Below are 20884 nucleotides of genomic sequence, written 5' to 3' on the forward strand. Positions count from 1 at the left end.
ACACACACACACACACACACACACACACACACACACACACACACACACACACTAGTTGACCAACTGTGTGTAAAACATGTTGTCTGCAAAGTTAAAGTGTGATTCTGTTCACGAACACTTTCTCCAGGTAGGTTTCCACGAAACAAAATCTGTTTTGTATTTTTAATTAATAAATTTTTATTTTTAGTAGCCTAATGTTGAGATTTCAGTTAGTCCACCTGCAGATAGTCAGGCACACACAGCTGGGGGAGCATGTCCCACAGCAGTGTTGGATTTAAAAAATGTTATAATATTATTTTTTTCTGAATATTTTCAGGTTCAGTAGAAACTGGTACAGAGGATAAGGCTCGCAAAATCAAGGCTGAATATGAGAAGAAGCTGAGCATCATGAACAAGGAGCTTCAAAAGCTCCAGTCGGCCCAGAAGGAGCATGCCCGCCTACTCAAGAACCAATCACAGTACGAGAAACAGCTGAAGAAGCTTCAGATGGATGTGGCAGAAATGAAGAGGACTAAGGTATGGACTAAGGAGATATAACTGTACCAGATATGACACTCATGTAAACTGGAGATGCGGGCTCTCTAGTTTACATGTGTGCTGTTACTAAGCCCAATATTGTTTAATATGATCTATCCAGGTCCGTCTTATGAAGCAGATGAAGGAGCAACAGGAGAAGAACAGGATGAACGAGTCTCGCAGAAACCGAGAAATAGCTTCTTTGAAGAAGGACCAGCGCAAGCAGGAGGTTAGTAACAGTCTGTTTATAAACTTCTGCAGTTATATCACGGTCTGTGCCACGAGTTTCATTACTTTCTTTGATGATACTATATTCATGTTTCCTCCTCAGCATCAGCTGAAGTTATTGGAAGCTCAGAAAAGACAGCAGGAACTTATTCTGAGGAGGAAGACTGAGGAGGTGAGAGGCATCAAAAAATATTTCTGACAGAGGAAGCAGATTGAACTTTTTTTTTAATTGTACTTGTGAGACTGTAGATGCAAGCATATGTCCGGTATATGTTGTGTTTACACATTTTTTGGTGTGACAAGTAAGCTCTGTGTGTCAGGTGACAGCTCTGAGGAGGCAGGTCAGGCCTACCTCGGGTAAGGTGATCCGAAAGGTCAATCTTCCAGAACCAGTCCAGGACTCCTCACACAGACCCCCCTCTGGACGCATGTACTCCTCCAGCAACAGTGTTCCCAATGGCACTTGGTGAGTCTGTGTGCACGCAAATGTTTGCTTGAGTGCATAATTTTTTACTTTTTTAAAGAGGCCGGCTGGAAGGAAGGTTCTGAGATGTACACATTGCAGAAATTTTCAGGAAACAGTGAACACCCTACCTGCCTCATTTCATAAAATGAAACCTAAATCTCTTCTTCAGTTATTTGCATCTGTGATTAGTACCCCAGGAGATTGCTGCAGGGAAAGATCATCTAATCTAAACAAGACTTTAAACTTCAAAAATGTCCCTGGATGGCACGACCATGCTGCCCAAAGATCTAGGCAAAACTGTGGCTAGCAGTTGAAATTCTTATTAACAGTATAGCTTTAGAGTTGAATTGGTGGATAAAAGTATGGATAAACGGTTACAAGTATAAGCTGACCGCATGAAATGAAAGATAAACAGATGAATGTTATTAGGTAAAACATACGGTTAGTAGTTTAAAGTATTAACACATGGATGGCTATTATGTAAAACTTTTAGCTGTCAGAATGAATAAAAAATCAATATATTTGATAAACTCTTAAAATGTGTACTAATTAAATATCCCAAAAGGACAAATAGTTGAAACACTTCACTAATCCTAAATTATGTTAAGCTAAAAGTCCAAATCCACTTTAAAATGCACACAATGTGAACATTTGAGTTGTTGTCGATGGAGGGTTTCTTAATCACTTTCTACATTCTCCCTGGATTTGTACATTTAGGTGTTAAATAAGTGGCTGTATTAATCGGACAGTTTACTGATGAGTGATGCTGCATGTACAGGTCTTCTTACAGGCGCACAGGAAGTGTTTACAGCACCAGAATGGCTCGCAACAAATGGCAGTCCCTGGAGCGGCGTATCTCTGATGTCATCATGCAGAGGATGACCATCTCTAACATGGAAACCGACATGAACCGCCTTCTCAAGGTAAAAACCTAAAGCAGGACAGTTGTATAGATTTTGAATGTTAGCAGATCAGGAGAAAGACCTAAAAGATATCTTGCTAGACGCCTGGAAGACATTAAATTGTTCTTTTATCTTCAGTAGGGAAATTTTAAAATCTATGACCTTGTGGCTGTTGTTAAGCGTAATGCAGCAAAAACAGTTGTTTCATTTAATATTGCTCTGCATCCTTGTGTGTTTCCTTATCAATGAGCTTCAAAGAACATGTCATTGCTTTAGGTTAATTTAATCATCGTCTGTGACTTTTCCCATATTCAGAAATGACTCAGTGATTGAAAATATATAAGAATTTGTTTCATTTTTAACACACAGCAAAGGGAGGAGCTCACCAAGCGCAAGGAGAAGGTCCTCAGGAAGAGGGACCGGCTGCTCAGAGAGGGGCCAGAGGCAGAGAAGACTGTTCTTCCCATCAATGAGGAAGTGGAAGCATTGACAGCCAACATTGATTATATTAATGACAGTATTGCAGATTGTCAGGCCAACATCATGCAGATGGAGGAAACCAAGGTGAGAGAGCCTGCTGATTCTGGAAATTGGCAGCCAGATATTGAAAACCTCAGACGGGTTGTTTAGCTTGTTTTAAGCCTTTTTTTCCTGAACTGAGATGTTTTCAGGCCTGCTTCCAGAATAAAACGACCGGGTGTGAATCAGCAGTTAGTGATGGTGATCTCTGCCTATACAGATTAATAGGGCGACCCTCGGGAAAAACCTGGAAACTGTTCAAACTGGTCGTCAAATTGCATCTTTGTTGATTATATAGTGAGTGTCAAAACTTGGGCAGAGGGGAGGTCGCCAGATACCATCTATATAAAAGAAATGGATAGACTGTGGAACGTGAATGACCTTCATTATGTCACAATCAGCTGAAATTCAGCGTTCTTAGCACTTGCTGACTGAAGAGTAAATTTGAAAGAATATATCTTTGATTTAAAATAGTTTCTTCTTTTGTATTTCTTCTTTTTTAAGCTGTATAAAGGGTGTTTCACTCTAACTCAAGAGAGCCCATACACATTTTTACTGTCAGGAAAACTATGAGAGAGTCAATACTGAAACTGTAACAATAACTTCATAGCACAAACACAGTGCCTGAAGTACCGTGGACTCCAGTTCCAAGAGAAAATGTGGCTTTCTCTGATTATTTTGCTAAAAATATGCGTTGTAGCACATAATAAACAACATATGGGCATGTTAACAAGGTTGGAAATTAGAATTTCATTTCTGTTAACTGTGGTCTTCAAATGTTACTTTTTCTTTCTCCCAGGAGGAGGGTGATTCTGTGGACGTCTCTGCTGTGATTGGTTCTTGTACACTGACAGAGGCTCGTTTTCTCCTTGATCACTTCATGTCAATGGCAATTAACAAGGTACCCTCCTTCAGAAAGAGAAATCACACCTGTTCAGTGAAAATATCACCATTTCCTCTCCTTATGAATAACATACAACAAACATGATTATACATAGATGTTATTTAGCTTACGTGTCTTTTATGTGCAAAATAGTAGAAACCTCAGTATGTAGAAAGAAATGCAGTTGTCTAGTAACAGAAACTGTAGGACACCAGTTGACTGTAGGTGGGTTGTAAGCGACCAGGGGAGAAGATCATAATAATAATAATAATAATAATAATACATTTTATTTGAAATGCGCCTTTCAAAACACTCAAGGTCGCTGTACACAGTAGAATAAAAGCAACATAAAAGCAAGAAGTTTACAGAATCATAAAAGCATAAGACATAAACAAATAAAATAGGAGAGTGGAAAGGTTATGTGGGATAAGCTATTTTGTACAAGTGGGTTTTGAGTTTGGACTTAAAGAGAGAGAAGGAAGAGATGTTTCTTAAATCAGGAGGTAGGGGATTCCAGAGTCATGGAGCAGAGCAGCTGAAAGCCTTGCTCCCCATGGTTGCAAGACGGGGGGAGGGGACGGAGAGTGAAAGGGAAGAAGATCTGAGACAACATCTCATGTTGTTGTTGTTTGTTGTTCCTTCACTGTTGATCTTTTATTTAACCAGAATTCAACTTGGATAATTTTTTTTATTAATAACTGATAAAAATTGCCACTGCTGTACAGTAGTCATACAGCCCAAGTATCAGCAATATGACATGCAAGCTCATTTGCATATGTGCACGATATTAAGTTGTAGCATCTGTTCTATGCATTAACTCAGAAACTTCCAACTCTAACCAAAAAATGAAATGAAATGGCCTGACACTGTGGTCTGACCTCTTCAGGGCCTGCAGGCAGCTCAGAGGGAGTCTCAGGTGAAGGTGATGGAGGGCAGATTGAAGCAGACTGAAATTACCAGCGCCACACAGAACCAGCTGCTCTTTCACATGCTGAAGGAGAAGGCAGAGTTTAACCCAGAGCTGGACGCGCTGCTGGGGAATGCTTTGCAAGGTAGAATAAAAAAAATGAAAAGATACAATAAAATAAAAACGTATCCAGTTTGGACCAGGCCCTGCCCACCCACTGAAAGTGTCACTGATATCATGCTAGGCAAAGCTGAGATTAGAATTTAATTCTGGGATGTTTTAGATCTATTTCTCTCCCTGAGTGTACGTGTTTAAATTTAGCAGCATAAATGTTGCTTTCATACTCTTGTTAGAAATGATTTTGCTGTCAGGAGGTGCACTGGGTAACTGGTCAGTTGCATGATTGGGCCTTTTGAGGTGATATTGCTTGTTGCCTTCTGCCGAATAGAAGCTGGCGTCCCTGTTGTACAACCGACAGTTAATTCCATGGTTACATTTTGGTGCTGTGTACACAAGTGTATATACGATCACATTAGTATAATACGGTTTCTATTTACATGCTTGTAATTAAAGCTGATTACTTCTTTTTGTTTTGATATTGAATTTGCCAGCCTCTGTTTGGTAGGATGCTCTGACAGTTGGTGCATTTTATTTTATTTTTATATCTTTTTTTATCGATTTATTCATTTATTTATTTATTTATTTATTTCGAATTTTGGGGGATGGTTTTTGATTTGTGCGTTGCCTTTTTCTGTTCCCCCATCTTTTCTTTTCCCTTTTTTTGTTTTCTTATGTGTTTACAGAGCTAGGTAACATCCCGCCTGGTAAGTGAAACCCTATTGGACTCTAATCGGTTATGAATGCATGGTTCCTTTCCTTTGCACTTTGAGAACTAACTGAACATAACATAAACAGGTGCATGAGGTGCAGTGCAACCAGGCTCCCCTCCATGTGTTGGCTGAAGCTTTCCCCTCTCCTTATCTGGATACACTCCTCCTACCCTCTGTCCTCCCCCTCCTCCTTGCAGCTCACATGTGCTACAGCCTCCATGTTTTAGCACCTGCTAACCCCAGACTCTTCTACAGGAACCATATAACGTGGATATTTTGCTCTGTTAGACCTTGTAGGTCAGCTGACCCATCAGGACCAGCAGACTAATGATTTCTTGCACTCGTCCACCCTGTTATCTCATGTTGGTTCTTTTACATTCATATCAGCTCCCTTACATGTCTCTTTAAAATCTTCCCAATATGACCTCTCTCTGACTTTGAACCTCATCTGTTTTTGAGCCATCTGGTATTAATGAGCTCGGCGAGGGCCAGGTTTATCAATTAAACAGCATGGCGCTGTGCTGACATCACCCCTCATCTGCTTCATCTGTTCATTTTTCTACATGTTATACAAAAGAAATCAAAATTGCAAAGGTTAAAATAAAGAAATTAAATTATTTAAGTCTCTAGCAAAGTATACTTACTAAGAACCATTTTAGCTGACCAGTCATCTCAGCTAAATCACTCCATCTAATATTCTCTGTTCACGGATCTCATCTGACAGAAAACGGGGACGATAGCAGCAGTGACGAATCTGCCCAGAGCCCCTCTGCAGAGGGAAAGTAAGTCTGTTATAGTGCTTAAAAAGTACCATAACAATGTATTTGTAGATTTAAAATATTATCTTGTGGCATATTTTGTCACATTTATGTTAAGTTGCTTCAGTAGTTCATGAATTGTTATATTATTGCATTATATACATATGATGTTTTATTGTATCTTTTAATGAAATTGCATTTTGTCTTTTATGTTCACATTAATGTTTATACTATTCTTATAATTAACTTGTTAATTATGAGAAGTATTGTTTAATTATACTGCAAAGCAGTAAAGCAGAGAGGAGCAGTGTAGTCCAAGCACATTCTATAATGAGCGTTTGCATTAAAAAACTTGTCTGTATTTCCTTCAGCACTCTGGCTACAGATTTCATGAAACTTTGTGGAGAGACCAAAACAAGGAATAAGGTATTGTAGAGTTTGTTGCACATGTTTGATGCCTTATCCTAAAACCATTTCTGTATTTTTAATTGTTCACTTATCTGTGCTGTACAGGCTCGCAGGAGGACGACCACTCAGATGGAGTTGCTCTACGCTAACAGTGACTCTGCCCCTGATGCACCTACTGTCGACTTTTCTAGTCCGATGTTGCCGTTAGCTGAAACACCCGATGCGGGCGGAGACATGGACTTGTCAGGCTCAGTCAGGGACTACGCAGCTCTCTCCCCTGGCTTTTCCTCTAAAATGGGCAGCATGTAAGTTCAGGCCCTGCACTCTTACTAACAGATTAATTTCTCCTTCTCTTTTTCCTGCATGTTGTTGCTGCGCTTCTTTGCTTTATTTGGTTATATATTGTTTACAAGCACCTTCACATTTTGCTATACCTTACAGCAATTGATGAATCTATTTGAGAAAAGCGTGTAGAGACAAGCAAATATTTTGTATTGCTTGATTATTACTGTGCCCTGCAAAAGTCTCCCTTGCCGTTCCTCATTCCAGGTCAGTTGCACACTAATAAAAGAAATACTAACCAGGCTGCATTAAATGTCTCGTGACAAGCAGTGCTTTAAAATGGAGCCAGTTGCTTTATGTAAGAATAAACCTTAGCTGATAATAATCCATCAAAAATGATACAGTTAGAATTATATTTGTGGATGTGCAGCACACACTGCACTCATTGTTAAACATGAGCTTGACGAAGAACCATCACTGTTTTGGAACTGTAACATCAGGTAACTGTATTTCTGTGTGTACTGCATGCTCATCTCGTCATTGTTGCCATTATTTTGTATTGGTTTCATTTCCATTTGTTTTAAAAATCTTTTTTTTTGTTATATTATCTGTGTTGTTTGTGGATAAATCGGTAAAACTGAACATTCAGTTCTGGCTCCAGAAATCTGCCAGGCGTGGAAAAGCGAGCTCCTGAGCCTTCCCCGCTCTCGCGCAGGAAGACCTATGACAAGGCACAAGCAGCGGCTGAAAGGGCAAAGGTCAAGGACATTAAACAGTAAGAGCTTGATGCCATCATCCTGGCTACAGAGCTTAAAGACAAAACTACTTCACTTTGACCCTACTAATACTCCTCCTTCTGGTTTCCTGGTTTGGAAAAGCATGTGGTGTCACCTACATAATGCTCTGCATCTTGTTTGATGACCGTCACATGGCAAGCTCTATGCTTCATTTGAAGTAATTTTTTCCCAACTTAAATAACACGTATCTTCTCTGAGCTCTAATGTTGAAAGCTGGTGATTACTGTATTTTTGATAGTTTGGGATCAAATTCATTGTTTGCTTGCTAATTGATTCGCTTGCTCCTGATGTCCTGTTCAGAAATCGCTCTTTACTTTTCTTTATCTCACCAGTAAGTTTTCCAGCGTAAGATTCAAATAGAAAGATTGAATAGTGAGCGAACGGTTATTATAAAACTGGCTGTGCATCAACTGAAAAATACTGACAGCAGTTTTTGATTATATCTTCAGAATTCTTCTTCATTGCCTGTCGTCCTGTTTTAGAATATGAGCAACTTCAAAAATATTAGTGCTGTGAAAGTGGTCAAGATGTATTTGTAGTACAGACTTGCAGATTAAATCTAAGTGGTTTGTCAAAGTAATGAAAAATAACATTGCATTAACTATTTAGGAATCATAATTATTACATGTGAGCATTATGTCAGTATCTGTAATTATACCCAAGAGTCTTGATTGCAGTGGTTTCGAGGGTTACTGTTTAAAGGTAGTGTATAAAAGCTCATGACTAGATGTCAGTAGATTGCAGTCAACTGAATTCTATTCTTACCGTTCCCAATTTTAAGCACCTAATCCTAGATACAGTGGTCGGTTAAGGACAAACAATGCTGGCCGTCGAGTGTAGACTGCCAATCTGCCGTTTACCTCATCAGTATGCTGCTTGTTTACATCCATTTAATCTGGAGGAGGCTGTAAACCTTCTGAGTCTGATACGAGTTTATGAATCAGTGAAGCTCACTGATGTCTAATGACAATACTGAGGTTAGTTGTTGAGTTTTAGTGGATTTTGTTGCACTTAACATTTTTATGCACATTTTTGTTTATTAGAGCCCTGATATCATTTCAGGAGGTGACGCTTGAGGTGAGGAGGATAAGGTGGAAATGAAGAAGAGAGAGATAAAAATATACATGTACAAATATTAAATTGTTTGTGATCTTTTACAAGTTTATGGATGCGTTTTTATGACATGGCAGGAAAATGCCAGCAACAAGCCGCCTTGTATGGGAAGCATCCTGGGTTGCTGCATTTAAATTGTTTGTGTTTTGACCATTAGGCAAGGACACCCAACAGGATAAACTCTCTAGGCTACAGCATGGCATTTACTCTGCCACCACCCTAGGGCTAAACATGACATTTTTGTTAAAACGAGTCTCTTCATTTTTCTCTTCTTCTTTTTTTCATCCACCATCCACCAATTTCTTTCTGGTGTGCAGTCTAGTCACACACATGCTCAGCTATTGTTAGATTTAAGCAGTCATTAAAAGCTGTTTTGACACAAGATGAATCATTTTTCTTTAAATATATTCCAAAAATTACAGTGTTCAGATTTTTCTCCCAGAGCTCTAATTTGACCTCATTAAAGATGGATTTGGGGGAAAAAGTGTTGCGTATGCTGGGAAGATGGTAAAACCTGTTGAACTGGGGGATTTAGGACTGCATATAAATAAGGTTTTCAGTGAAACAAGGATAATAAATGCCTGAGGTCTGCCAGGCTTTTTGTGTAAAAAGAGAATAAATTGTTGCTCTAAAACAGGAACTTTAATGGCATGATGATTTGTTGACAGAATGATAGTTGCTTACACTGTCAACCAACTGGTAATCTTAAGACACCAGACTGAGCAGCAAACATTTCAGTAATCCTTATTAGCTTCAGATGAGTGTGAACAAGTGACAACGCCTTACTGCCAAAACCATCCTGCTGGTGGCTTCGATGACATAAATGCAGCATGTGCATCTGCTCTCTTCATGCAGTCCTGCCACACTCCTGCCAGCAGTGTTTTAACAGCTTAGTCCACAGTTTAATTATGCAGTAGCTTAATTGGAAGTGATTCTGCCTACCTTCAGAAACCTGAAGAGCTGCCTGCCATTTCCTGTCTCTCCCCTACTGCTTTTCTCAATAGCCACTTAAGCCGTATGACAGGTTACCTAAGGCATACTGCAAATGTTGTGCAGGATCAGATGGGCTTTCTGAAATGTTATTTTGTTAAATGCTGGCCAAATGCGTACTCTGTCCCAAGTAACTGCAATGATGTTTTGGTTAATACATGTGGATTTTGTACATAAATATAATAAAAGACAATGTCAGACATTCAAAGTTTATCAATCAATCAATCAATCTTTATTTATAAAGCACTTTTCATACAGAAAAAATGTAGCACAAAGTGCTTTACATAGTCCATAGACCATATCGATAGCAAACAGAAAATGTTTGTCATCTGATTCCTCTGAACTGGAGAGATCCACTTCAGTGACTTCAGTTAGCTGAGATGAGGCAGAGAAGAGGCCTTTCAGCCACAGTTGTCACACTTATTAATCAAAGTTGCAGCTCCTCTAACAAACTAATAAAGCGCTTACAAATTCTAAAAGGCACTCCTACTTCTCCATCCACAATCCATAGTCATGTTATATTAGCTGCTACACTCTGCTTAATGGAAAGTACATTCTCAGTGTGTGTGCAACGTCATTATGTATGTGAAGACATAATTTATCAGATTTGGAAGGAAAAGCTTTGGAAAACTATTACTAAATCGCTTTGGTAAAAATCTGTATAATTCCAATCGCTTTATGGAAGGTAGAAGTAATTGATGGGTATGGAAAATATAGATGCTCAGTATATTACACTAAAATGTATTCCTCCCATGTGTTATGTTTTTAAAATGCCTTTTTATTCATGGGTACACGCTCACACTACAATTAGCTCTTCTCGAGGCTGCACTGCAGATAACAACTCAGGAATAGGAAGCAGTTAGTTTTATAATCAGTAGCTAATCAGCCCCCAGGAATATCAGAATATCATCCCCTCAGGGATGCCTGCACCTGTCCTTCAGCTTCCGCCTACAGTAGCTTTGCTCCACTCTCTGATTTCAAACAAGTATGAATACTTTATTTTTGGGCTGTTGCTGATTTGCCATACCTATCCATCTGTTTTCTTCCCCTTAGCCAGTTCATGGTGAGAGTCAGGCTGGAGCTTGTTCCTGGAGCATGCCAGTCTGTTGCAGGCTGCAGGGCTGTTCTTTGGTTTTGTTCTCTCTGGGGTTTCTTCCCCCACTGCTTTGGCAACTTTGTGCGAGAGTTACCCAGGAAAAAAACAAACATGTTAAAACATGATTAAAATCAATGAATGGATGTCTTCTCCAAGACCATAAGATAATTGGAACAAAGCCAAACAGCGTCACTGTGTTTAGTGCATTGTTGGTATTGAACCTGAACCCTCTGCAGTCCTCTCCTGCCATTGTTTTTTCTCACATCTGTGAAGTTTTTCAGGCTTCAAGCCTGAAGAACAAAAACCTACTAATGATAAGTGTCACCGTTTGGATAGCTCATGCTGCAGATTCGCTGGTTATGAAATTTTACAATTACACTATCACAGCCAGCCAATTAGTGATCAACCAGGCTTACTGAGATGCTGCAGAATTCTCAGTCCCCGATAAGAAGACTCCACGGGTTTCCAGTGATCACCTGTCTTCGGCTCTTTGGGTGTTTCAATCAATTATAGGCTGCAAAAGAAATCATCTCGATTATTTATAGGTTCTTGGCTTGTCTTTCCTTTCTTTCAACACAAGGGTGACTCCTTTCACAGCTGTCTCATAATTTTTCTCTTATTTTCATCTCTTTCTATTTTTGGTTTGCATCACTGAGAGAGCTGCATGAGTCTGTTGTGTGAATTTGTTGGAGTTTTTTTTTTTCTTCTTTTTTTACTTTGCCATGTGTGATGCTGCCCTTTATGATGGTGGTTTGTTTGTTTTCCAGGGGCGTCATTAACCCGGTCCCACCCACCAAGAGCAGCCGGTCGTCGACATTACAGTGTGTTCATGTGGCGGAGGGACACAGTAAAGCTGTTTTATGTGTTGACTGCACTGACGACCTGCTGTTCACAGGATCCAAAGGTTAATGCTCACAATCCTCCCTCCTTCCTTCCTTCTTTCACCTCCTGACTCTAATCTTACACCTCTAATCAGTATTCTTCAGATGCCTTCTTGTTACAGCTATGGTAATTTATTACACTTGGACATGGTGTTGTGTTATTATATAACAGCATAACACCACATATAAAAGCCAATAAGGATTAATTAGGATTGTCATATGGTGGATAAATGAGGGGATGGAACATAAATGACATTGTCCAAGCCACAACATTGTTATGGTGATGGAGGTTTTAAGCATAACAAATGGATTTTAATGTGCAGGAAATCTGCTAGAGTGCCAATTTATCCCAGCAGGATTAATTGTGCATTCCAAGTGCAAGAAGGTGCTGTCCAGCTCTGTTTAGTTTTGCTGTCAGTTAAAATGGATTTTGTTTTGTATCCCTTGCACCGTGATAAATTTTATCCAATCAGTTTTGTTGTGGCGCTCTTCAGTTTTGACATCCCGTTCTCAGAAATGTTCTCTGTATTTTAATATTGTCATAAATCACAGTGAAAATGACAAGATGGTGTTTTAATTTGCAGACCGGACCTGTAAGGTGTGGAATCTGGTGACGGGTCAGGAGATAATGTCTCTAGCGGGTCACCCCAACAATGTTGTGTCAGTCCGTTATAGCTCTAGTTTGGTCTTTACCGTCTCTACCTCCTACATCAAAGTCTGGGACATTCGGGACTCGGCCAAATGCATCCGCACACTAACGTGAGTAAGACTATTTATTATGGACTGATGAACATTATGTTCACTTTCCTGGCACACACTTTCTGTATAGTTTCTATATAGCAAACTTACAACCCCGTCAGTTGGTATAGTTAAGCTTTATGTACTTAATATGGATAAAATAATAAGCACTTTAGTTTTCACACTTTTCTCTTGTTTCCCAAATATTTTTCTTTCCAAATCATTGAAAATGTTAAGTTGTACAGTCTATGGATTTGTTATTGTTTTAGCAGTATTTCTTTAGCTTTAAAGAAAATGAACATCAATTTGAATTATACCCTTTAAAGCAGGAGTCCTGCAGGTTTTAGATATCACCCTGGGTCAGCACACCTGAATCAAATGATTAGTTCATTACCAGGCCTCCGGAGAACTTCAAGACATCTTGAGGTGGTAGCTGCCATTTAAATCAGCTCTGTCTGTGAATTGCTACCTTATCGTGGTGGAGGGATTTGTGTATCCCAGCGGATATGTTGTCTGGGGGCTTTTGCCCCCAGGAAGGAGCCTGAGTTAGTGCGTGAGGTTGAGAGGTACCAGCTAGATATTGTCGGGCTCACCTCTACGCATAGCTTGGGCTCTGGAACCAGTCTCCTGGAGAGGGGCTGGACTCTGTCTCAGTCTGGAGTTGCCCCTGGTGAGAGGCGGCGGGCTGGGGTGGGTATTCTAATATCCCCTCGGCTTGCTGGCGGTACGTTGGGGTTTTTCCCGGTGGATTAGAGGGTCTGTTCCCTGCGCCTTAGGGTCGGGGAACGGGTCCTGACTGTCATCTGCGCTTATGCGCCGAGTGGCAGATCAGAGTACCCAGCCTTCTTAGAGTCCCTGGGTGGGGTGCTGGAAAGTGCTCCACCTGGAGACTCTGTTGTCCTGCTGGGAGACTTCAGTGCTCACGTGGGTAACGACAGTGAGACCCGGAGGGGCGTGATTGGGAGGAACGGCCTCCCTGATCTGAACCTGAGCGGTGTTTTGTTATTGGACTTCTGTGCAAATCGAACATAAGAGTGTCCATAAGTGCACGTGGCACCAGGACGCTCTAGCCCGCAGGTCGATGATCGATTTTGTAATCGTATCACCAGACCTGTGACCATATGTTCTGGACACTCAGGTAAAGAGAGGGGCTGAGCTGTCAACTGATCACCACCTGGTGGTGAGTTGGATCAGGCGGCGGGGGAGGACGCTGGACAGACCTGGTGCACCTAAACGCGTAGTGAGGGTGTGCTGGGAACGTCTAGCAGAGGCCCCAGTCCGCGAGATCTTCAACGCACACCTCCGGCAGAGCTTCAACAGCATTCCGAGGGAGACTGGGGACATTGAGTCCGAATGGACCATGTTCAGCGTCTCCATTGCCGAAGCTGCTGCATTGAGCTGCGGCCGCAAGGTGGTTGGTGCCTGCCGTGGTGGTAATCCCCGAACCAAATGGTGGACACCAGAGGTGAAGGGAGCCACCAGGCTGAAGAAGGAGTCCTATCGGGCTTGGTTAGCCTGTGGGACTCCGGAGGCAGCCGACAGGTATCGACAGGCCAAGCGGAATGCGGCTCGGGCAGTGGCTGAAGCAAAAACTCGGGTGTGGGAGGAGTTCGGAGAGGCCATGGAAAAAGACTTTCGGACTGCCTCGAAGAGATTCTGGCAAACCGTCAGGCGTCTCAGGAGGGGAAAGCGGTGCTCTACCTGCACTGTGTATAGTGCTGGCGGAGCGCTGCTGACGTCGACTGAGAAAATTGTCAGGCGGTGGAAGGAATACTTCGAGGACCTCCTTAATCCCACTGACACGTCTTCCGAGGAGGAAGCAGAGTCTGGGGATGAGGGGAATGACCCGCCAATTTCCGGGGGCGAGGTCACTGAGGCAGTTAAACAACTCCTTGGTGGCAGAGCCCCTGGTGTTGATGAGGTCCGCCCCGAGTTCCTGAAGGCTCTGGACGTTGTAGGGCTGTCCTGGTTGACACGCCTCTGCAATGTTGCGTGGAGATCAGGGGCAGTACCCCTGGACTGGCAGACCGGGGTGGTGGTCCCCATCTTTAAGAAGGGGGACCGGAGGGTGTGTTCCAACTACAGGGGGATCACACTCCTCAGCCTCCCTGGGAAAGTCTATGCCAGGGTGCTGGAAAGGAGAGTTCGTCCGCTAGTCGAACCTCGGATACAGGAGGAACAATGCGGTTTTCGTCCTGGTCGTGGAACACTGGACCAGCTCTTTATCCTCTCAGGATACTTGAGGGTGCATGGGAGTTTGCCCAACCAGTCTACATGTGTTTTGTGGACTTGGAGAAGGCATTCGACCGTGTCCCTCGGGGTGTCCTGTGGGAGGTGTTGCGGGAGTATGGGGTGTCTGGCCCATTGCTACGGGCCATTCGATCCCTATACAACCGTTGCAAGAGCTTGGTTCGCATTGCCGGCAATAAGTCGGACTCGTTCCCGGTGGGTGATGGGCTCCGCCAGGGCTGCCCTTTGTCACCGTTCTGTTCATAATTTTTATGGACAGGATTTCTAGGCGCAGCCAAGTGGCGGAGGGCTTTCACTTCGGTGGCCTCAGAATCTCATCTCTGCTTTTGCGGATGATGTGGTTCTGTTGGCTTCATCGGGTGAGGGCCTCCAGCTCGCACTGGAACGGTTCGCAGCCGAGTGTGAAGCAGCGGGAATGAGGATCAGCACCTCCAAATCTGAGGCCATGGTTCTCAGCCGGAAAAGGGTGGAGTGCCCACTCCGGGTCGGGGATGAGTTCCTGCCCCAAGTGGAGGAGTTCAAGTATCTCGGGGTCTTGTTCGCGAGTGATGGGAGAAGGGAGCCGGAGATCGACAGACGGATTGGGGCTGCAGCTGCAGTAATGCGGACGCTGCACCGGTCCGTCGTGGTGAAGAGGGAGCTGAGTGTAAAAGCGAAGCTCTCAATTTACCGGTCGATCTACGTCCCTACCCTCACCTATGGCCACGAGCTGTGGGTAGTGACCGAAAGAACGAGATCGCGGATACAAGCGGCAGAAATGAGCTTCCTCCGAAGGGTGGCTGGCCTCTCCCTTAGAGATAGGGTGAGAAGTTCGGCCATCCGAGGAGGGGCTCAGAGTAGAGCAGCTGCTGCTCCACATCGAAAGGAGCCAGCTGAGGTGGTTCGGGCATCTGACAAGGATGCCCCCTGGGCGCCTCCTGGGTGAGGTGTTCCAGGCATGTCCCACCGGGAGGAGGCCCCGGGGCAGACCCAGGACACGCTGGAGAGATTATATCTCTCGGCTGGCCTGGGAACGCCTTGGTGTTCCCCCGGATAAGCTGGAGGAGGTGGCTGGGGAGAGGGAGGTCTGGGCTTCTCTGCTTAGGCTGCTGCCCCCGCGACCCGGCCCTGGATAAAGCGGATGAAGATGGATGGATGGTGTATGATCAAGGACACGTCTAAAACCTGCAGGACACCGGCCCTTGAGGCCTGGAGCTGGACACTCCTGTTTTTAAAGTTACACCTCCTGTAATGCTAATTATGCCTAATTGTTGCATATTTGTACATATTTTATTCATATATCTTCAGGTCTTCTGGTCAAGTTAATGTTGGGGATGTCTGTGCGTCCAACACCAGCCGGACAGTCACCATCCCTGCAGGAGAGAATCAGATCAACCAGATTGCGCTCAACCCCAATGGCACAGTCCTGTACGCTGCTGCTGGAAACTCTGTCAGGGTCTGGGACCTGAGAAGGTAAGCAGAGATACTCAAAATGAATGCAAAAGTAATATCCAGACAGTGGGTTAGCAGGGTGGCAGTCAGTCTGATTTAACAATCTGAGGGATTTTTCTTAAGTGAAATATCGTACTTTTTGTGTGGATTGTTTGGAGTTTGGTACAGATTATCGTGACACTTCGTTTTTATTTCCCTCTGCCAGCACAGTTGTTTTTGTTAACCTTATTTTGCTTGTCATTCTGTCTGTAAATATAACGTCACACAACAGCTTGAAAAGTTTTAAATGAATACTGATAAAAGTTAAAACCCCATTCTACACCACTACAACCTCTAAAATATGTCTTACATCCACCAATGTCTTCAAAATTGACTTAATGAATTATTATAAACTATGTGCATTACAGTAAGAAGTTATAACTCTCATAATTATAACTCATAACAAAAAACATTTCAGTAGATGCAGAAAGTTCCTCATTATGCTTTTTATTTTGTTAAAAAAACAACAACCTTCGATCAAAAATGGGCACTGCCTTAATTTGTTTTTATATTTTAACTAACCAAGATTCAAACATTTTTGGATGTATCTGGTCTTGATTTCAAAATGCAAAACGGCATGGTGGAAGTGGGTCAACAGACCAATTTTCAGATAAATGGTCTTTAAAGTATTTCCTTAAAAAGGTAACATTTAACAGCAGTTTGTATGCATGTAAGGTTTTTAGGCAAAGTGAAGATTGTTGAGGAGAAAAGGTTTTGAGAGGGAGATGTGACCCAGCTGAGAAATGGTCAGACCCTTGTGTAACAGGAGCATTTGAAGAAGTCTAGAGTTTTAAAAGGAGGACGCCAAATTTACGTCTGGGATTTACTTTTTATAGGCGTAGATGAAAGTTTGATCAAAACCTTTTTCTTTTATTTTTTTTTTTCCTAAAACGTGTTGTATGGAGGTATTGATAAACACATGCACATCAATAACACTGACCGTGTGTTTATGATTTCCCCTGACATTTTCAGATGCATGGCATACACACTTCATTAGATAGTACAAACTCCAATTTCATTGTGTTGTCTTAGAACTTAATTGTGTATGAAAACCTGACAAGCATCCATTTCAAAGCCGTCACGCCTTTTTGACAGCTGCCTGATATTAGCTGTGATGAATTGCCTCTTTGTTCATCTTAGGAACGTAACAGTCAGTAAGTGGTACTTTGGATGATTAAACTAACTGTGAATCAATATTCTGTATAAGAACGGTCCCATTTTCTCTGAGACAGAACTCAGCAAACCTCATTTTTACATATTTTCATGAGTGATATATTAAGTATATCATTACTTTAGTAATATCTTCTCTTTGTACTTTGATTTGATACATGTATTTAAGTTTTATTTTGGCATTTCCCCTGTGGTATTGGCTTGACAGTTTAACAAAAGACTCATTAACATTTCCTTTCCTGCATTAGGTTTGCCTCTACTGGAAAGCTTACTGGTCACCTTGGTCCAGTTATGTGCTTGACTGTGGATCAGTCTGGAAACAGCCAAGACCTGGTTATCACTGGCTCCAAGGACCATTACATTAAGGTGTGTTTCAGGCTTTCAAACTGCTGCTCTTCACATCTCTGTTGTTCACTTGTTTCTTGAGGCAGATGATAAAGTGAGATTCTTTGTGCAGCTGAGTCATCCAGTAATGCAATATAAGGACAGCTTAGGTTAGACATGCTACATAACCCATGTTTAACTGATTTTACTTATCTTTTGTTATAATAATCCTTATGTTCAGATGCATATCATCCCTTTTAACATGTATTGTTTTTGCTGTTGCAGCTGTTTGACGTGACTGAAGGCTCTCTGGGAAGCATCAGCCCTACACACAACTTTGAACCACCACATTACGACGGTATCGAGTCTCTGGTAATCCAAGGGGACATTTTCTTCAGCGGCTCCCGAGACAATGGCATCAAAAAGTGGGACCTAGACCGTAAAGACCTACTGCAGGTACTGGATGATCAATGCAAAAAGAAATATGGATAGGAGACATTCAGATGTTTGTTCCATTTGATGCAATATAGATTTTTTTTTTTTCATTTTGATTTTATAACTGTCAAAAGTAGCCTAAAATATTTTTATTTCCTCTTTTTTTATCACCATTATTGTCTTTCCAGAGATTTTCTCCTGGAAAACCTGCTGTAAATCAATGTGCAGAAAACTGCCCTTTCTGTCACATTCTTTGTCACATAATGGCGGATAGTAAAGTAAAAGTACAGTTTTCACATGACTGTACATTAAGAAAAAGATGTCTTTCCATATGATACCCTCAAGTTACTGTAGCGATTGCATCATTATGATCATAATCTTTCAGTAAGTTACAAAAACATCAACCATTCATGACATTCTCACTATTAACCATACTGCTATGCATCTCTGTGCTCAGCAAGTCCCAAATGCTCACCGTGACTGGGTTTGTGCACTTGGTGTCGTCCCCGGATCACCAGCCTTGCTGAGTGGATGCAGAGGCGGGGTGCTCAAGCTGTGGCACACAGACACTCTAGGGACACTGGGGGAGCTCAAGGGTCACGAGAGCCCCATCAACAGCATCTCTGCCAACAGCAGCCACCTGTTCACCGCCTCAGAGTGAGTTTTCCACACACACTGACACACATGCTTAGGCTCTCTGTTTGTCTCCAGAGAGGGAGACAAACAACTGTTTGTTTGTGTCTCTCTGGATATGAGGGAAAACAACTTCACCTGAGGCTCATATACACATGGGTAACAAATTAAAGTAAAAACATGAGCATTGACCCTGTGGTGAGTGGGTTCCATTGGGTCTGTTACGCTGCGAGCGACATTCTGCCAGCAGAGTTTAGATCCACTTGTCCTTATAAAGCAGGGTTTCCCAGAGTTTTGATGACTGAGTGACACTTTAGGGAGTGAGATGGATTCAGAGTTGTACAAGGAAAAATGAATACAAATGTCATGTACCATTATTGTTTCGAGGGAGGGAGATGAGGCTTTATGTTGATGATAACCCTTATTTTGCTCTTTTCCCCCCCCTTAAACTATCAGTGAATTGGCTGTTAAATTTTTTCTTCTTGGCTGTATTAGTTTATATTAGGTTTGGTCTGGTCTGCTAAGACAACCAAGAACAGAAGTCAAACTGGAGAGAAATGCTTCATTGGTCTTTGTTCTGTTAAATCATAGTATGACAAAACTGTAGTGCAATCTTTAGGTAAATGGTAATGGTAAATGGTCTGTATTTGTATAGCGCTTTTACTAGTCCCGCCTAGGGACCCCAAAGCGCTTTACACATCCAGTCATCCACCCATTCACACATTCACACACTGGTGGAGGCAAGCTACAGTTGTAGCCACAGCTGCCCTGGGGCGCACTGACAGAAGCGAGGCTGCCATATCGCGCCATCGGCCCTTCTGGCCAACACAATTAGGCGGTAGGTGAAGTGTCTTGCCCAACGACACAACGACCGAGACTGTCCGAGCCGGGGCTCGAACTTTCCGATTACAAGGCGAACTCCCAACTCTTGAGCCACGATCGCCCTAGGTAACACACAAATGTTAAAAACACCTCCAGCTCATGTTCCATGCTGTGAGAGAGCTGGCCTTAGGAAAGGGTTGCTGCAAATTCACACACATTTTCTCTTCTGGGTGATCTTTTGTCCTCTGATGAAACATTTCTTTCTGATCGGAGTGTTCTTTTCCTAGATGACAGATTTCCATCCAACCAGTAGTTTCAGTGAGCCTTTCTAGTGGCTTATAATGGATCAGGAGTTCACTGAAATACCTTATATTGGCTTTCCCCTTTAATTTGGCACCCCTCTACACGTATTTATGTATGTGATCAGCAAATTACATATACATATTGGTAATTTTATACGTAAATTCCAAGTAAAAAGTCTTCAAATCAGTGAAAATGTAAAGACATTAAGAGGATATGGAATATATTATAACTTTTGTGTCTTTGTGTCTTGCAGTGATCGGACTGTGAAGATCTGGCGTGCACGTGGTGGACTGGATGGCACCTTGGAAGTGGTTGACAGTGTAGACGAGGTTGCAAGTAACTGAACACGGTACCACTTGCCTGGTTTGACTCTAGAAGGACGTAAAGGCACTCCTGCCCTGCACTTTGACCCCTTAACTATCAAGCCTAAACGACGCACCTTCCATATCATGTGACGTTCATGACTGAGCCAACAGGAAACGGTAATCTCATCACAGTGGAAGCTAACGCATTAGTTCTTTTCTTTGACTCTGTATGCTTAGAGGATTTTGCTAATCAGGATTTAGTTAACTGCATTGTTAATGACTTCTATTTCTCTCTTCTTGCGCTTTAGACGGTTTGTCATTATTGTCATCGTTATAAGAACTTATATTCACAAGATACTATAGGATGTGGTGAACACACAGTAGACACTATCAGTGCAGCTCTGCTTACATGCAGCACAGTGCAACGATACAACACAGGCAACCCTGCCAAAAAAGGAAGTGGTGTTTTGTTGTCAGAGTACAGAAATACATACGTGCAGCAGAGCTAATGGGTTGGTAGCTGGTCTTCACAACCCACTTCTCTACTTTGTTGAGATTGTTTCTCTGCACTTGAAACAGAAGTGTTATTCCATCAGTCCTGTTTCCAAGAGCAAGAAAAGTGGCTGTGTGTGAGAAAGAAATCATTCTACCCCTTAACATCCTGCTCTAGCTTCTGTGCTCCCTTCAGTTTCTGCAGCAGCTTTAGATCAGTGACCAAAAATGTGTAACGTGTTGTTATTGCTGTCCTCAGCTGGACTTGTAAACAGAACACACTTTAGAGTAGCTAAAGTTTGACATTTAGGGAAATAAGCTCACTTGCTTTATACACTGCATGTCTTTTGACTGTGGGAGGAATCC

The 20884-nt window shown here is 42.3% G+C and overlaps 1 protein-coding gene across 7 annotated transcripts in view; it reads left to right on the forward strand.

The window, feature by feature from the left end:
* kif21a (kinesin family member 21A) overlaps nucleotides 1-20474 on the forward strand; it is a 53996-nt gene extending 33522 nt beyond the window's left edge. For 2 of the 7 annotated variants that reach the window (XM_042226102.1, XM_005935595.3), the window contains 20 exons: nucleotides 317-516; nucleotides 638-745; nucleotides 848-916; nucleotides 1065-1210; nucleotides 1989-2133; nucleotides 2482-2676; nucleotides 3431-3532; nucleotides 4401-4566; nucleotides 5225-5245; nucleotides 5976-6033; nucleotides 6381-6435; nucleotides 6523-6722; nucleotides 7349-7474; nucleotides 11463-11599; nucleotides 12161-12335; nucleotides 15852-16016; nucleotides 17453-17570; nucleotides 17814-17984; nucleotides 18421-18620; nucleotides 19975-20474. In XM_042226102.1, coding sequence (XP_042082036.1) covers nucleotides 317-516; nucleotides 638-745; nucleotides 848-916; nucleotides 1065-1210; nucleotides 1989-2133; nucleotides 2482-2676; nucleotides 3431-3532; nucleotides 4401-4566; nucleotides 5225-5245; nucleotides 5976-6033; nucleotides 6381-6435; nucleotides 6523-6722; nucleotides 7349-7474; nucleotides 11463-11599; nucleotides 12161-12335; nucleotides 15852-16016; nucleotides 17453-17570; nucleotides 17814-17984; nucleotides 18421-18620; nucleotides 19975-20065 — 2648 coding nt within the window. In that variant the 3' untranslated portion in view covers nucleotides 20066-20474. The remainder of the gene's footprint in view (nucleotides 1-316; nucleotides 517-637; nucleotides 746-847; nucleotides 917-1064; nucleotides 1211-1988; nucleotides 2134-2481; nucleotides 2677-3430; nucleotides 3533-4400; nucleotides 4567-5224; nucleotides 5246-5975; nucleotides 6034-6380; nucleotides 6436-6522; nucleotides 6723-7348; nucleotides 7475-11462; nucleotides 11600-12160; nucleotides 12336-15851; nucleotides 16017-17452; nucleotides 17571-17813; nucleotides 17985-18420; nucleotides 18621-19974) is intronic. The other 5 variants (XM_042226104.1, XM_005935597.3, XM_042226105.1 and 2 more) reach the window with 3 other exon arrangements.
* The last annotated feature ends 410 nt before the right edge of the window (nucleotides 20475-20884 follow it).

The sequence above is a fragment of the Haplochromis burtoni genome, unplaced genomic scaffold, assembly GCF_018398535.1.
Source record: "Haplochromis burtoni strain Fernald_Lab_line unplaced genomic scaffold, NCSU_Asbu1 Contig_197, whole genome shotgun sequence".
In the NCBI taxonomy this organism is placed as follows: Eukaryota; Metazoa; Chordata; class Actinopteri; order Cichliformes; family Cichlidae; genus Haplochromis; species Haplochromis burtoni.